Genomic DNA, 17,871 nt, shown 5'->3' with positions numbered 1-17,871 from the left:
GTGTGGGGGGAGTCCAGAGAAATACAGTCACTTTGTTTGAAGCACATCTCACTGGTTTGATTCAAGGAGGGCAAAAAAACCCCGAATCTGAAATCCAAGCCCTTCTAATGGGTGTGAATTGAAAGAAAACAAAGAATTTTGAGTACCTGCCTTATTTGCTGCAGAGAATTCTTAATTTGCAGATTGGTGCATGACTTAAACTCAGAATGATTTGCACGTATAAGGCTCATCTAGTTCAGTGAAACTGTGTTTTAATGAGGATTGCTGATTATGTAACCCTCCTAGCAGAAACTCATTATTCCTGATTTTTATCTTGCTGCTTGATGTGCATACTGACTATTGCTGGAAGACATCTCCTGGGCTCAGCTCTGACCTGGCTGTGTGCAAAAAACTGGAGAATAAAGTAGAAGTAATGCTGAAAAAGTACACGGTTCTTGTGGTAATCTCTTGCAAGATTGTTTTAATAAAAGAGTCTGCATAGATATTGTGGTGAATATGGGAAGTTGTGTCATAGTCCTAAACACAAGAGTGGAATTGGAGAAATGTTAAATACCATTTTCTTGGTGGTAGCCTTAAGCAAAAGTGACCTTTTGGAGTTTCTTCCTTTACCTAGTAGTGAATGACACTTCCTGTAAAGGGCTGTTGAAGTGATTAGTCAATGAACAGCTGTACTTAAATAGCTTATTTTGCTTGTCCAAGAAATATCATTTCATAAGACTTTTTTTTCTTGTTAAGAGGGTGAAGTGCAATATTTTTCAAAGGAAGAGAGGTCCTTCAGTGTCATTATGACCATTATAATCATGGTATAGCAGTTTGAAAGGTCTGGTTTTGTAATCTAGTGAAGTAAGGTGGAAGTCCTCTTGATAATGTGCTTTATCAATGCTATATTTGTATAGTTCAGAACGACTTCTACTCCCAAGATTGCACCTGTGCAATTGCTCAAGTCTGAAAACCGCTACATCCCTGAAGGTGGCTTTTGTGTGTCTTGGGTCTAGTGGTGCAAAAAGAAACCAAGTGCTTACTAGCACCAGTTGGCAAAGTGAGAAAAATAAATGGGTCTTGCATAATTCAAAGACCATGAATTAATTATTTGTGTGGCTTCTTTTTAATTTTGATACTCCCTACACAAAAAAAAAAAAAAAACAACAAACAAACAAAGCCAAAAAAACCACCAAAACAAAACAAAAAATTTGCCTCTTCAGAATTTTACATTCTGTGTTCCTGAAGGACATGTGCAATTTTCTCATCTGGTGGTGTGTGACTTAGTTGTCCACACATGATTTGTTGTATGTGTTTCTAATGTTTAATTTCCTTTTCAGGTCTGCTAAATCTGCTCTGAAGCCAAAGGTAGACAACCAGTGCAAGGGAAGTGTTGCTGCTTTACATGGACATCTGCTCTTGCGGCATGGCCCAGATATCCAGCAGCAATGGATTCAAGCAGCGCTCCTCACCTTCTCTGTCAGCCCCGAGGTCAAAAGATGTGGACAAAGAGGAGGCACTGCAGATGGAAGCTGAGGCATTAGCCAAGATGCAGAAGGAAAGAGGTGTAGCTGGTAATAAACAAACCTTTCGTTCTTTAAGCAGCCCCAGACAAAAAGCACAGACCCATAACAAACAGGACCATGACCTCATGGTGTTTCCAGAGTCTGATGCCAAAAGCATGGAAGATAAACTAAGTACCATTGACATAGAGAAGCTCACTCATGCTGAACTAGAGAAACTGCTGCTGGATGACAATTTTGAATCTAGTAAAGTACCTACATTACCATCAAGTCCTATTTTGAGCCCATCTTTGTCTTCACAATTTTATCTTGGGCCCGCGGGTCAGAGGAGACAGTGGACACCTGGAATAGCAGCACCTGTGACATGCACTTTACCTCCTATTTACACCTCAGCTTCTTACACAAAACAGACTGGAGTATTTCAGAATGGATTCCATCCAAGTATGTCATCCTATCCCTCTAGAGAGCCTATTTATCTTGGTCTTCCAAGACAGTCACAATACATTTCATACCCGCTGGCAGCTACCACACCTTTCCATCCACATGGAGGCCTACCTTTATACCCTCCAGTACTCACTCCAGAAATGGCAAAAGTGTTTGACAAAATTGCAAGCACTTCGGAATTCCTGAGAAATGGGAAATCGAGCACAGACCTAGAAATGACTTCGATAAAGTCTGCAGTGTCCAACCTGCCGGCCTCGGAGAGCTGCGGGGATGTCAGTAAATTTGACTGGCTGGATTTGGATCCTCTGAGTAAACCAAAAGTGGATACTGTGGAGACTTTAAATAAGGCAGAGGATGATGGGGAGAGGGCTTCAAGTATGACTGCTGAAGACCCGTGGGATGCTGTTCTTTTAGAAGAAAAGCTGTTACTGACTTGCCATCTGGAAAGAAAGGTTAATGGGAAGTCTTCTGGAGCAACAGTCACAAGGAGTCAGTCTTTAAACATGAGAACAACTCAGCTTGCAAAGTTACAGGGCCAAACATCACAGGTATGTAAATCAGTCTCTTTAAATTGCAGTATAACAGTAAAGATTAATGACAGTGTTTAAAGACACTTTAAGGTCTGTTATTTATTTTATTTGTATTACTTGGCTTGAGCAGTGTCCAAATAATGTGATGTTATGGCATATGTATCTCCCAAAGTACCACTGCCCTTGTGTAATCCTTCCACATTTACAAGGAAATTTCTGTTTTTCAAGTCAACATTCCAGTAAGAAATAGAAATAATACTCAGCACAATTACGTAGCTAAATCATATTGATAAATATTTGAGTTTTATGAGTAATTCACATGATACTGGGAAATAAAAAGATGGTGAGCTAAGCACTGAAAGTTTTATCACAATACCACAATAATTCTCATTTGTAGGTAGAAAGCTTTCCTTCTGTATAGAAGTGCTAGACAGAACTTCTGGTTATACTGTGCTGGAGTGGCTGTTGGGTCAGAAACACTGTATTTCTGCTCTAGAAGAAGGCAAAACATCATTGTGTGATGTCACTTTTACCAGGCAAGGCAAAAAGATTCTTCTCTAGGATCACTTTAATGAAACATCCAAGACCAAACTCTCCACAGGAGCTTTAGTTATGGCACTCATACCTTTGAACATGGATCACATGCAGTTTGTGTCAAAACAAGACTGTGTAGCAGGTGATCAGTATTGTCACAGTCTCATCTGCTTAATTAAACCCCATTAGGGCATCCTACTTTTTCCCCAAGTCCTGTAAAAGACTGTAAGCTATTCAACTTTTCCTATATTTTCAGTTCTATCTGTGGTAACTCTACCACAAAAAACAAACAAACAAAATAAAGACGTGTTTTAAAATATTAGCTCACTAGAAAGTGGATATGAATATTTCTGGGTCTTGGGGGTTTTTTTGGTGGAGTATGAAGACTGAAAGAGAAGTAGAGAAGTTTTCAGTGGAAAAGCTAGCACCCTGGCAAGGGTGATAATGGCCAAAAAAATGGTATTTGTAGACACTGGTTAGAGAATGGGAAGTAAACTATTTGTTTGCTTTGGATACTTTGGTTTACAGCTGTTTCAAATCTTAAGTGTTGTCTTTCTAGGTGTTTTTAATAGGCTAGGGACATGGCATAAAAAACCGTTATCACTCAAGCATATTTTCCAAATAATTCCTTAATTCTTCCCTCCCCACCCCTAAACTGGAGGAGGTTTTCTTTCTCAGAAATAGGAATATATGATAGACTGTGGCCTAAAATGCTCTCCAGATTTCCATTGAAATGAAAATTTTGACCCCTCATTTGAAGGATTTCCTGTTTTTTCTGGGTTAGGTGTCAGTATTCTGGCAAAAGTTCAATAGAAGCCCAGTGAATAAGGAATAAAAACCACCCAGAAACCCAAAAAATCCATTTATCTCTGGTTTTGTGCCATGTGTACGAATCTTGGGTCTGACTTAATTTTATTTTTTTTTCCTACTTGCTGCTGAGATGTGATACATTAGCTCTGTTATTTCCTAGTATATTGAGAGGCATGTGAATTTGGGCTCTACAGCAGTTTGCTTCTCAGTTTGCTATGTCATCTGGTGATGTTTGTCAGATTTCCAGTGTGGTTGGTTGGCTGTAATTAACTCCTGACGAATAACTGTGCTACATTGGATCACTGCTTCTTAGGTGGTGTCTGTAGGAAGTAATGTTTGACTGTTGCTGAATGAAGCCTAGCTTTACATATTCCAGCTTTTTTTCAAGAGTGTAGGATTTCAAAGGGTCTTTCCTGTTTGTAAGGTCCAGTCTACTGCTATTTGAATGTCATGAATTGACTACTGATTCATAAATGAAGTTCAAGCTCTGCCTTCACATGTGGTCTTTTCTTCCTGACACTTCTGACTTAAATAAAGGCTGTTCCAGGTTCTCCTCATCAGTCATTTGATTTTCAGCAGAACACATTTGTAACTAGCTCTTAGCAAATGTTCTTCTATCAGGATGGAGCAGCGGGTACTTAAGATGAAAGAATCATTTTGATATTTACCTCAATATGTTACAAGAGATGGTGAGTTTCTGTCAGCTTTCACTGCAAGCTCTGTGTGAGAGCTTCTCTTTCCTTTTTTATTTTTTTTTCGAAGATGACTTATGGGATTTCAGCTCTCTGTGTGAAAGCAGTGTACCACATGCCTGGTACAGCATGAGTAAACCTTCATTACAGGCAGGGGCATCCTGCTTGCTACTCTTTATTGCATTTCCTTTTTTGTGATAGCATCGCAACATCAATTTTGGAGTCAATTTTTATTAAATCACCATCTTTTTCAAACAAGTTCTTAATTTATAGCAGACTTCTGCAGTGAATGCCCAATTGAAGGTTTGAAATTTACTTTTCACGTGTGCTCCTCCAGACTTGTTTTGGCATCACACTCCAGTTCTGGCCTGTAATGTCAAGGTAGATGATGATACAAGACTGTGAGTTAGAAAGGTTGTTTCTGCTGAGTTGTTAAAGAAGAAAATAAATGGATTTAAAGATGAGTCTCTCAATTGGATATCTTTGAAATATTAATTGGATAGTCTCTCTTTTGTCTGTCCTGTGCTTCTAATTTATTTTCTAGTTTAAGTAACTTTCTACTTGGTATAATGGAAAGCTGAGTTATGTAGCCTCTATTTGTGACAGTTCTTTTGTATTTTACTCAATTTACCCAATTTATATGTTCTTCAAAGTATATTTTTAAGTCTTGCTTCTTAACAAGTCTGGATCATTCATCCCCAAACCCTTCCTGAAAAACTGTCTCGCTACCCCTTTAAACAAAAATATTAGTCTTTTGATTTTATCAGAACTCATGACTATTTATCTGTTTAATCCCCAAATCAATAAATTGCTTTGTTTTGATGAAGGCTCTTACTTGTATCTATTCTTATTTTTGCCTGTTTAATGTATATATTCATATTTGAAGTAGCTATGCATTTATTTATTATTTATATATTATGCCTTTAAATATTTCGGTGTGTGTCACTCATTTCTGAAAGCAGAGGCAAAAAGCATAATTTTGTCCTCTTTTATGTGTTGTTTGTTCTTGCTTTCCACAGAGCTGCTGAGTCTTGTGACTTTGTATACTCAGGGAATTTTATTTAACTTGACTTTTGTTAATTTATTGGGGTTTGGGTTTGTTTGTCATTGTTCAGATTAATTGTATTTACAGACCACTTCTATTTTTGCAGCCTGTGCTGACATGAACTGTTTATCTCATTTGGCCTGAAGTCCTTTCTTTCAAGTTATTTCCTGTTTGACTGATAGCTTTTGCACCTCCTAGATCAGCCCAAGTGGAAGCTAAGGAAATTAAAATTCTACTTGTTGCTCAAAACTCATCTGAGTCCAGTGGGTGTAAATGGAATTCTTAGTTTTTCAGAGCTTGTTCTCCTGAAATTATTTTCCCAAAAGTGATAAAAAATTAATACTGAAGTTCAGCTAAAAATAAGGTGTTTGATATTCTTAATTTTCCACCAGGAGGTCTTTTTCAACATTACCTGTTTGTAATAACATGAGGTTTCTCTCCTTAGCCAAATGTGACCCTGAGGTGAACCATGGATAACCAAATCTTTTTTTTTTTTCCTAAATTTGCTCATTAGATTAGAATTTATTCTTTACCCTGGCATGTGTTGACATGCCTTGTTAGTTCCTTAAACTTTGAATTTAACAGTAGAGTAACCTCCACATTTTTCTGTAAGGAATTCCAAAGTGTCACATAGTGACATAAAGTGGTGTTTCATCACTGGTGTGACTTCATCTGAAGTAGGCCCCTTGTTTAGTGCTTTTATGCTATGGTTGCATAGTGTCTGTGTACTTGTGCTATTCCTTGAAGAGGTTTTAAACAGAATTTAGCATTTGTAGTGGCAACCTGTTGATTTGCAGTGGCTGAGTTTTGTGTTGATTGCCAACCAGCAGGTGATTAACCTTCATCAGAGGTGTTTGCCTTTCCCTGGGTACGTCCCCTGCCTGTTTCCTTGTGATTTTTAGTGGTGGTGTTGGGCAATTGCTTAGAGAGTGTGTTTACTAGATACAGTTGCACAGGTTAGCAGGTCTTGTGAGGTTGCCCAGTATTTTTATGTGATAGAACTTGTCTGAGATGTTACAATAGAAGAACCTATTTAAGTTTAAGGTGTTACGCATGCTGCTGCTGCTCATCTCGGGTTTTGTGGCTTTACAGCTTCCTGCTGCAATTGTCTCATGTGGTATGGCTAATCCCCAATTACACAGAATTTGTCCTTTTGACTGATCAGTGTTCATGCAACCAATATTTTAGCTGAAATAATTAGGTTTAAATGCAATTCAAGTGGCAATTATGGGTTATATCTCTTCCAAGTTTATGCTGTGCTTGCTATGCTTAAGCAAGTTAATTTGAAGGGAAAAGAGTGCTTAAAGGAAAAGACCTGACAGACAGTATGTGGCTCTCTCAGATTTGACCCCTTTTCTGAGAGTTTAATTTAACTATATTGTCTGATGTGCTCTAATGAAATTAGCTGATTACTTGGGCCAATAACCCATATTCTAGTTAAGTAGTTAATCACTACTTCAAATATGAATACATTGTGGTGATTTTCAGAAAAACTGTAGTGCAGTATGCTTTGTTCCTGGCCTTGTGGTTGGATTAAAGCTTTCTGTAAGCATTGTAAAATCTTTGGATAAAAAATGAAAAATGTAACTGGTCTTGTAACTTATTCTAGGGAGGATCTGGCAGGAGCTTCATGAATCTTTCAGGCTAGTGGTGGCTGTTAGACTGTGGACAGCTCAGTTCCACTGGTTATTCCAACTTTTCTCTGCTTTTTGCTCACTCCAGAATTTGTATGGATTGTATTGTGAATTGGATCAGAAAACAGATACAGATTTAAAACCTGTTGCAGCTCTATGTTTGTCATTTTGGTTTTGCTGGTTTTGTAAGTTTATTACGTTTTGCTGTTTGAAACTGCAGCTCTCTTTTAGCTATTGTTTTTTGGATTGGATACTCTAAAGATGGTGGTTTACAGTTTTGGAGATGATGGGAGCATTTGGCAAAAGGGATTAAAACAGTGGTAAATTGATTCCATGGGGTTAATTATAAGTTTCATGTTTTGAATGCTATTTCCTTCCAGTGTTCAACTTGTATTTTCCTGCTTTGTGGGAAGAGATAATCATGGGTACCAGTGATATGTGGAACTACACTGAATTTGAATTGCACTGGAGGAAAAATATGTTTTTCTTCCATCTGTGGTTCAGCTGAATTTAGTTCAAATCTGAATGCAACAGGTTACTGCTGAAAGCTCAGGAACTGATTGCAACTTAATATTAACTGATAATGATGCTGGCAAATAAATGACATGCTATCAAGGAGTCACTGCTCCAGTGAATCTGTACCAAGTTAGTAGTGATGTATGGTTCTCTCCATATAGACATAAAAAGTAAGAGTAAACCTCAGACTCATGGAAATGTCTTACCTGCATGGGGCTTTGCTGGCTTTAGGAATATGTTTGCAGCTATTTAAATCCTGTATTATCTTTGACTTGCAGAAAGACAATGGGACCACTGGCACGCTGACAGAAAACGTGCTTCTCCAAGCAGTTGAAGGGCAGAATCAAGAGCTGTCAGCTTTTTCTGAAGCAGTTATGAAGTAAGAAATGACTGAATATGAATTAACTTTCAGAATATAAAAAAAAAAGCTAAGTGATTCATTTTCAGATAGTTTGACAGGAACAGTCCTACATTTTTTTTGCTTCATGGGACAGATTTCAGTATGTATCCTTTTTCCTTATCTCAGTTTTTCCTGGTTTTGTCCTGGTTTGTTTATTTATTTTCAAGAATGCAACAGAATTGTTAAGATCTTCAATACTAAGATTATTGTATTATCATATGTTCTCTTTCTTATTTTGGTCCTGTGACTTTTCCTTTTCCTTGTTTTTATAATACCTTCTTATCCTCGAAGTATTTTTCTGTATCTTGTTGGGTTTTTATTACAATTTCTTTTGAAAATTTGAAGTTTTTTTTTTTTCTTGTTTACTGATACACCTCACAAAATCCTATCACTCAGTGATTTCAAACCTTTAAATGCTTTTATTTTTGTTGCTCCCACAACTGGAATTCTGTAACATAAAGCCTTTAAACTTGTTTCTGCTTAGATCAGATAGTGAAGTTCCTTAAAAATTGTGTGGGATTTTTTCTTACTGCTACAGTTTAGTGAGAGATTATTTTTTTGTTTTCTTCTTAGAGAAAACAAACTACTTTTTTTCCTTTTTTCCTTTTTTCCTTTTTTCCTTTTAAGATCAAAATTAAAGAAATGATGGAGGAAATAGAGATCTTTGAATCTAATTTTTTTTTAAAGCAGGAATGTTTATGAAATGAAAAGGAAACTCCACAAAAAACAATGAAAATTCATATAAATGGGAAGCTTACTGATGAGCAACATTAGGACAAAGTTCATGTAGGATAGGCTTGTTGCAACACTTTCTGGTTCAATCTAATTGTTACCCTTTCTTTCAAGACCCAGTGTTTAAAATACCGATGGACTTTCAACTGCACAACTCTTGCTGGAGGATCTTGTTATTGTCCAGAGTCAAGATGATGAAATAAATGATCCTTGTAGAGGATTTCTGTTCTTAATCTCCTATAATACTACTTTAATGTTGGCAGAAGTTTAAGGTTAAATTATTCTATCCATGCTAAATAGCAGAAAATAAAAAACAGGTCTCAAAGTATGATTTATTTGCTAGTAGGTAAATATTTATACTGTTTGTGTCCTAAATAAAAACCTTTATCTCGATTAAGGCCTCTTCCTAAACTTCCATAGCTTGGAATAGGTACCTTCTGCATGGTATCTAAATTCAGATTATACTTCTAAAAATTGAAACATGTGAAGAGTTTTGTTGCTTTTTCTGTTTTAAACTAATTTTCAGAAGATACTGTGGATTACCTTTTTAAGAACTGTTTTAGAGCTTAGCTTCTGCAGAAGCTGGGTTTGTCCTATAAGAACTGACCTATTAAATATTTTAAGCTGTGTGGAAAACCTGCCTAATTATATGCTAGGATTTTTTCCTGTCTAACTATTACTTGTGTAATTATTGTGGGCAATGTTCTGTTGAGAGTAGAAAAATTAAATGATGCTTTGCACATGCAATTTAGATAGAGAGCCAAAGGTAGTTTTTAGTGTTCTGCCTTGTGGTTATTACCATGTTATTGTGCTTTAGTCTTGGACTTCTCCATTGCAATGTTTCATAAACCTTCTCTTCTTCCAGATTGAGGACCAAGTTTCCTTATACTGACCAGCAAACAAACCCAGGTTTTGTGCTGAGTCCAATCATGCTGCAAAGAAATATGAGTGGGGAGAGTGCCAGTATCAAGGTTTCAATAGAAATTGAAGAATTCCAACAACCAGTAACTTTCACATGCGATGGTATGTTCCTGCTTCTTGCATTGGAGTTTGCTTGTTAAAGACTGTACACTCAGCCTAGGACATTGCCTTCCAGTTTTTGTGATCCCTGGGTCTCAGGGGCATGGGTTGTTTGTGGGAAATGTGGAAGAGGTAACTGAGGAAAGGCCTAGTTCTGGGTCACTGTCTCCATGAGAAAATATTGAGGGTCCAGCAAACCAGAAGCACTAGTCAGTCCACAGCTGGATAGAATAAAACAGTTTTTCAAGACTTCTTACTTTATAGTTATTGAGGGGATAATGACGCCAGGACTCTGATTTTAAATGTTTAATTTTTTTCATTTTAACACTCTAACATAGATTACAAAAATTTGTTTTAAAATATCTAGAAATTCAGGGAAACTGCTGCTGGAAAATAGGAATACACATTGAAACTATCTATTACTTGCCTTCAATACTTGCTTATGAACACAAACACTAAAATAATACAGTTGGATGTGCCACAACTGGCTGTCCCAGTTTTGTGGGTAACCAGGAATATTGGTTTGGGGTGGACCTTTGAGGTTTGCCTGGGTGTACTACATAAATAGATATTCTCTGTGCAGTCTTGGCTGCACAGTGGTTGTATTTGTAACTGCATGCTGTCAACTTCTGGTAGTTCTGGCAGATAAAATAACTGGTAATAAACTTCTTTGCTTCTATGATTCTGTAGTCTCTTGTCACTTGTGAGGGTTATCATTGGGATCTCAGCTTCTAGAAGTATAGATGCTTCAGAGCTGGTTGTTCTCAAAAGATCTGGAGTTGTTCTATTTCTCCCATGAACTTGCTGCTCTATTGGAAAAAAAAGCTCTTAGTGCATCAGTGTTTTCATTCTGTGTTAATTTGCTGGACCTTACATTTATTCTGTGGCGATTTAATGATCCTTTGTTAAGAAATGTGGTGGGTTGTAAGTATAGTCTAGGAAGGGTTTCTGTGCTTAATCCCCAAGACTACACTTTTCTAATATTGCAAACTTAATCCTTTCCTGCAGAAGGCTTTGGTAGGGTAACTAAAATATTAGGGCTTCAGCCCTTTGTTTCTAGTATTTTTTGTGACTAGTTTGGAAAGTGTTTTGCATTCTAACCCCACATACTTCCTCCTTTGCACTTTCTACTCCCTTTTTTCCGACACTGAAACTAATTACATTTAAAGTACTTGTCTTCCATAGCTGGTTAAAGGTGGGTATGTGACTAGTAATGGGGGTATTTAAAGTCACTCTCTACCTTTAACTCCTTCTCTTCTTGGTCAAATTGTTGCATACCTCAGCATCCTGATGCAAGAGCTGCTTTACTCCAGTGTGGCTTTCAGTCTTGCTCAGAAGGAATTGCAGCCTCCCAGTGCTCTGATAAGTCCGCTTGTAGAAAGGACTCAGAAGGGAAACGGATGAACTTTAGAGCTTATTTACATTCATTTTGCATTCATTTATTGGACTTTGCATGGAAGTTTGCTCTGTCTGAGCAAACACTGTGTGTCAGCAAGAGATTATTGTCTTTGAATAAGATGTAGGGCGGAGAGAAGGTGGGAACATTGTTTTTGCAGACTTCACCGGGCTTTGCAGGGCTGGCAGACCTCTGGCAATGTGACTGCAGCACAGAAACCATCCCTACATGAACTATCACTGCATCTTTTGTCTTTATCAGCTACTAGATGCATTCTCTGCTGAAGGTAGCACAATTTCACCCAGTAATAAGTTAGACAGGTTTAATGACTTAAAGTGCTTCTGAACTCATACTTCCTATCATACCTTGTTCTTGAATTTCACACAGTCATTCTTCATATGTGCTTGTATACTTCTGTGCTTGTAATAATTAATTATTTGTTAGTGAGATGGAAGCATTTGTGTTATCATGTGGAAAATATTGTGGCGTTACATCTCTGTATCAACCATAGTAGTAATATTTCTTTCTTTAAAATATTTCTTCTTAAAAAAAAAAAGAAAAATCAAGAAGGTCCCTGGAGGGGAAAAGAACCCCACTCTGAAGGTAGTGACAAAATATAAAATTGCTTTTATACAGCAGGTTTTAAAAAATTTGGAGGAACTTAGTGATAGTATTTGCAAAGGATTTGAAGGAGATAATCAGAAACTAGGTAGAGAGGGCTAGAGAGCAATTTGTATTTTAAAATTTGTGTCATTTGAACTTATCTGTACTTTTAGTTAGTGACGGCTGGTGGCTGTGGGGGAATGAATTTTGGATTTGGCTGGGATTATTTTTTTGTTCTGTAGTTACTGGATAGAAGAGAGGCTATTTTCCACAAAGTGTTTGGAGCCTGATAAAAAACTACTGGTAGCTAAGAGTTGCATTTTGCAAAGGCTTGGTGGTGCTTACTGAGATGTGCTCTGGACTAAGTAGAAACTTTCCTGGAAAATGGAAAGGGAAAAGGACTTTGAGTCGGATTTGCCTCAGCTGCAGCTGATACTCAGTTCCTCAAAAGCTGAATAAATAGAGTTCCATCTCCAACTCTTCAGATAGTATTTTTTAAATTGTAAGTGCCTCTGGGATCACTTACCCATTTGAAGTGCTTGTTAAATAGGGAAAATTAATAATAAAAAAGAAAAAGGCTGTCCTCTGTCCTGCTGACTGTGTAGGTACTTCTGGTTAACTGACTACACTGTATCCTAATTTATAAAGATTCTTTTTGGCTTTTTATAATGCCAGGCAAGTTTCATGAGAGAGCTTTCTTTGTGAGAGAAAACTGAACATCTCAAGCTATGAAATTTAGGTGATAATAGAAGTGTGAAAGTCTTCTCTGCAAGTAAAAAAATCAATTTCATTAAATCACTATTATCTGTGAGTGAACAGTAGTTAATATCACTCGTTATAGATTTGTATTTAACTTACAGATGTAATTTCTTTGAACAGTGAGTTCCCCTGTTGAGCTTATAATAATGCAGGCACTTTGCTGGGTGCATGATGACTTGAATGAAGTGGACATTGGCAGCTATATCCTGAAAGTATGTGGCCAAGAAGAAGTTTTACAGAAGTAAGCAAACTCTTTTTCATTAATACTTAATTTCATGCTTTTTCATGACACAGTTACTGGAAAGTGTATCTCTAGTGATTAAATGTGTGAAAGAAACGTTAAAAATGTAAGGGAGTCACTCTTTGCACAAAGATCAGAAGTTTTTGGAGTTGCTCTGGGATGTAGCAAAGTAGGTTGTCATCAACTCTGTTCTAATGCAGATGCATGTTTTTAGAGCATTTCTGTAGGTGTGTGTTTAGATTTTTAGTTTAATCTCTTCAAATCTCGGAAAGTGAAAAAAAAATCAACTGTTTTCTAATAAACGGGGGGAGTTGTGGTTTTCAGAGTTTCATGTGTTTCTTGGTTTGATTTTTTTTGTTGTTGTTGTTATAATTTTTTTCAAAAACTAATGTTTTACAGAGCCCCATTGGTTTTCTGGGGTAGAATTTTTGGTTTCAGTGTTAACCACTGTCATCACGAGCTTTAGCACAAGTACTGCAATCTGCAGTAGTGTATAAAAACTTGTGCAGAAGTAAAAACCAGATCACGGATGGCGTGGAGCTTGATTCTCCATTTCCTTGCTTCACGGCAACAGGTTGCCTGGAATATTTTGTGTGAGTTTTTGGGAAAGCACTGCTTTGGCTGTGACTGTAGCTTGCTTTTGTTTCATAGCAAGCACTGCATAGGAAGTCACGAGTACATCCAGAACTGCCGGAAATGGGACATGGACATCAAACTGCAGCTCCTGACCCACAGCGGGGTGTGCAGCGACCTGGCACGAACAGTGAGTACCTCCCAGCCTGCAGGAGACTGCTGGCTCCCAGGTGTCACCTTCTTGTGTGGTTGACAGGTTAGCATGTCTGCCTCTGCTATCCTCATATCCCACGAGGAAGTGAAATGCATAACTGAATTTTCACAAGGCAAATTACACACAAATATGGATAATACTTCTTAGTAGAACCAAGTATTTTATACCTGGAAAAAGTATGCGAGCAGTCGGACTAACCTTGAGACTTGAAAAAGAAGGAACAAATTTCAGAGTTAAATATAAGTTAGAAACAGCTTTTAAGTTTAATTAAATATGTATGAGACTATCAAAGAGGAAGGAATGAGTATTTGCTATCTGCATAGTTGGGCACTTGATGGCTGTTTCTTCCCTCTGTCCCCATGTGTACATATTTCACAGGCTATTAAGTAGTTATTTCTTTTCCCCATTTTAAGAGATGACCTTTTATCTTTCCCCTTCAACACCCCAGGTGTTAGTAATTAACATTCTAAAACAGTGTGCAATATTATAAAAAAGTGAGAACTGGACTTAGTACCTAATATTTTGTTGCAGGAAGATGATGACAGGACACCTGTACATCTAACCAAACACCTGTACAAAGTAGAAAAGCCTTTCAGAGAACCTATCATAAGGTAATGTTCTGTGGTTATTTTAATAATCAAGTGCTGATCACTGCTGAATTCCTGACCAAGGTTGTGTTCTGTTCTGTTCTTGTACTTGTACTTGTGTTCAGTATGTATTATTTCTTGCAGGTCTTCCATTGAAGAGCTTCTTGAGGTGTATCACAAGCAAGTTAACATAGCTCTTAAGAATGAGGTAAGGTCATTGTAGATTATTGCTGAACCAAAAGTAGCATGACCAAATTCACTGATAAGGTAGCTGGGAAAAAGACTTGTAGGTTGTCTCAGGGAAACTGAGAATCTGAACAAGCTGTCAAATGTGACATTATAATCACAGATATTTAGATTTCTGTTCTTCTTTTCTTCCTGGCTTTTCTTGCAAACAAATTATTACCTGATCATCACAATTAGAAATCTATCTTCCAAGTCCTGGGGTGCAAAATTACCTCTGCCTTAAACATGCTGGCAGAGGTTAATTCAGTAGAACAGGGTAAGAGGTCTGAATTCTGACTCTGGCTGTTGTTGACAGCCATGAAGGATGTATTTAATAACAGATAAAAATCTGCACAATAGAGAGCAGGAATAGTTGTGTACAATGGGAGTTAGAACTGAAGTGTGTTTGGAGCATAGAAGTAAGTTCTACACAAAGCATAATAATGTCTTATTCTGCGTTATTCAATTAATTTAAAATACCCTGTCAAAAAAATTGTCACTTTCAGTGTATGACAGGTAGCTTAAAGCAGCTGGAATGTTGAACAGTGTAATGTCCCATCTACTAAAGCTTGTGGATATAACCTGCTTTGTTCATTTTTCCAAGGAGAAGCTGCTTTTAACTGCTAATAGTAATGTAACTTGGAGTCTTAAATGCTTAAACATTAGATAACTGTGTTTCTTAACCAGTTTCTGTAAGAACAGTCTTGAAATGAATTACTTAATTGCAAGACTTTTCCACTATGTTTGTTTGCCTCTCCAGGAATGCAGGTCTGTACAAGCTGCTGTCTGCTATTTACATACTCCCTTAATATTTGTTTAATTCCCTTGATGATGATTCATCACGTTCTCAAGGGTGGTTTTGAACACAATATTTTTGCAGAAGAGAGAGTTTTTGCTGCTCCCTGACATGATAGTGGTTTTGTTGCTTTGCTCTTGCAGCTGCTTCAGCTTCTTTGTTTAGCTGTGATTTCACAGGCTGAGATGAGGAATGCAAAACATTTCTATTCAGATTTGTGTTCTACTCTTGGTAGTCTTTTTGAGGTTGGGAGTTGTTGTTTGTAGGTGGTGATGATTAGGTCCAAATAACAGCAGTTCTGCATTTGAAATTTTTTACTTCATGAAGTGAATTCCTGTACATATTCAGTAGCTGCAGCTTGCTAATCCTGGTGAAGAAGGGTAATCCATAAATAATTTGTACATAGGCTTTGTTTTCACATTGTTGAACCCTTTGAAAGTTATCAATTGTCTGTTTATTGATATTTGAGAGCCTGTGAAGAAAATAGCAGTGGAAATTTCTCTTTCCATGTCACAAAGAAGCTGTTACTTTCAATTTGTTAGCTTTGGAAGAATGGCTTAAATATTTACAGTGTCTTCTGACTTGTGTGGTTATTTTCTTACCAGAACAGTTAACTGTTGCCAGGTAACTCTTAATGTAAAAACTTTCTGATTCAAATGGCTTCTTTGCTATCTGTTTATAGGAAGGCCAGGAGAATATGTCTGGGAGAGTGGTGGTTGGGAATCAATTTACATCTTAGTGAGAGAATATTGCAACAATTATTCCCCTTACTTAGTTTTAAGGTCTCAGAAGTTATTGTGAAAGAAACCTCTACATTAAACCTTTAAAAAGTAAACCATTATTTTGAAGCAAATATTTTAATTTTCTACATGCATTCTTTAAAATTGGGTGAAGACTTTCCTTATGTTAAAAATCAAACTCCAGGAAACCTAGGATAATTCAGATTTCACTGAAGTGGCTTTTCTTCTGTTGGAGGAGTAGAAGGAAGAGAATATCAGGAGCAGCTCAACTTTGTCTTAAGTAGCCTACAAAAGTATATTAAAGTGAAGTAAGAAAGATAAATTTTATCATGGAAGCAGTACTGTAGTGAAAGCAGTAGAAGTGTTGGTGTAATTTAAACCTGTATTTCTGCAGGCTGAAGTTGAAACACTGTTTCTTTAGCATTGCTTCCTCACACTAAATTTATTTTCTTCTTTGAACTGCACTTCCTTTCTAGGCCATGAGGGAAATTGAGCTTAGTATCTCATTAGAAAATAATTATTTGCCAACAGTTTAATAGAAAAATGGAACTGCCTAATGTTTCCTGGCACCCCATTCTAGGATCTGTACTGCTGTGTTTTTGGCATTCTTAAGGAAGTTCTCAATATTGAGGTTTTTCTTTATTCCAGTCATTTTCACCGCATTTTACTGTAATGGGGATGTGCATCTCATAGTGATGGTTTTCTTGTTGATTCATTAAAAAACATTAAAGTAATACTGGGTTTCACAATTGTGATCAGATCACTCTGTTCTCTCATACATTCCTTATTAGAACCAGCATAAAGCAGTAGATCATGTAATTAAGACTGTCAGAAAAATCTGTTCTACACTGGATTGTGTAGAGACCCCTGCAATAACGGAATCGGTGAAGAAGCTCAGGAGGGCTGTTAATCTCCCAAGGACTAAAAATGCTGAGGTAAACTTTCACTCATTGAATTGAATATTTTAACTGATAAATATTATTTCACAGTCTTTAGTAGCTGGAAATAGCAGCAACAGTTCTGTCGGGGTTATGTTGGGATTTTTTGTTGGGTTTTATTTATTTGCGTATTTAACTTGACATCTTCCACTTATTTTGCCATCTCTCTGCTGTTAATGCATTAACTGCTTGCTTTGGGAACATTTTCCTTTTCTAAACAGTGACTGTTTAAAAACTAGTTTTAAAGTACTGTTTTCTGGTTCTGAAACTAGAAACTTGTGTCACAGCAGACGCCACTAAATCTGACTGAGGGGAACTGACAGGAGTTCATGCTGTCTAAAATTAATGCAGTTATGCTTTAAAGGAGGAATTGACATCATGTATTTTCCCTGTAGTGTTTGTGTTTAGCAACAGCATCTTAAAACTCTTAACTGTTGATGCTCCTGCATTTCTGAGCATAAAGACAAACCCAAAGTCTCTCAAATAGCACAGAATTTGGTGATGCAACTGCCTTATAATGAATGGTTCACTTGAGCAGGATGGTCTCAAGTCATGTTCTCAAAAACAGTCATTTAGTGGAAAAGTGTGCAAATAAAATAGCTAAATAATCTTATAATGCTATTTCTGTTGTCCTGCTGCCTTAGAAGAGTGGCAATTCACATGGTACTCCATTTGCTTTTGGCTTCACCAGTTCAGTGATGTGTTTGTAATACTAGGCAGAAGACAGATAAATATAGTTATAAGAACTAAAATTCTTACAGGGAAGTGCAGAAAACATTAAGACAACATAGTGAAATACAGGAAACAAATATTTTTTCAATGTTTGATTTTGATAGGAGAAAGATGTAGAAATAATTAGATTATAGTGTACAAATAGCTCCCAAAATAACACTGCTCCAGTAGAATTTGAAAAAAGGTGGAATTTTATAAATAAAATCCT

The 17,871-nt window shown here is 37.0% G+C and overlaps 1 protein-coding gene across 3 annotated transcripts in view; it reads left to right on the top strand.

The window, feature by feature from the left end:
* Window positions 1–1,004: 1,004 nt before the first annotated feature.
* PIK3C2A (phosphatidylinositol-4-phosphate 3-kinase catalytic subunit type 2 alpha) overlaps window positions 1,005–17,871 on the top strand; it is a 36,544-nt gene continuing 19,677 nt past the window's right edge. For 2 of the 3 annotated variants that reach the window (XM_062495988.1, XM_062495986.1), the window contains exons 1-8: window positions 1,005–2,494; window positions 7,986–8,086; window positions 9,705–9,862; window positions 12,738–12,858; window positions 13,510–13,621; window positions 14,177–14,256; window positions 14,377–14,440; window positions 16,785–16,928. In XM_062495988.1, the coding sequence (XP_062351972.1) occupies window positions 1,385–2,494; window positions 7,986–8,086; window positions 9,705–9,862; window positions 12,738–12,858; window positions 13,510–13,621; window positions 14,177–14,256; window positions 14,377–14,440; window positions 16,785–16,928 (1,890 nt within the window). In that variant the 5' untranslated portion in view covers window positions 1,005–1,384. The remainder of the gene's footprint in view (window positions 2,495–7,985; window positions 8,087–9,704; window positions 9,863–12,737; window positions 12,859–13,509; window positions 13,622–14,176; window positions 14,257–14,376; window positions 14,441–16,784; window positions 16,929–17,871) is intronic. The other variant, XM_062495987.1, reaches the window with a different exon arrangement.

Source organism: Cinclus cinclus, chromosome 6, assembly GCF_963662255.1.
Source record: "Cinclus cinclus chromosome 6, bCinCin1.1, whole genome shotgun sequence".
NCBI classification, from domain to species: domain Eukaryota; kingdom Metazoa; phylum Chordata; class Aves; order Passeriformes; family Cinclidae; genus Cinclus; species Cinclus cinclus.
The sequence above is the reverse complement of the archived record's forward strand: the minus strand, read 5'-3'. Positions and strand labels throughout refer to the sequence as shown.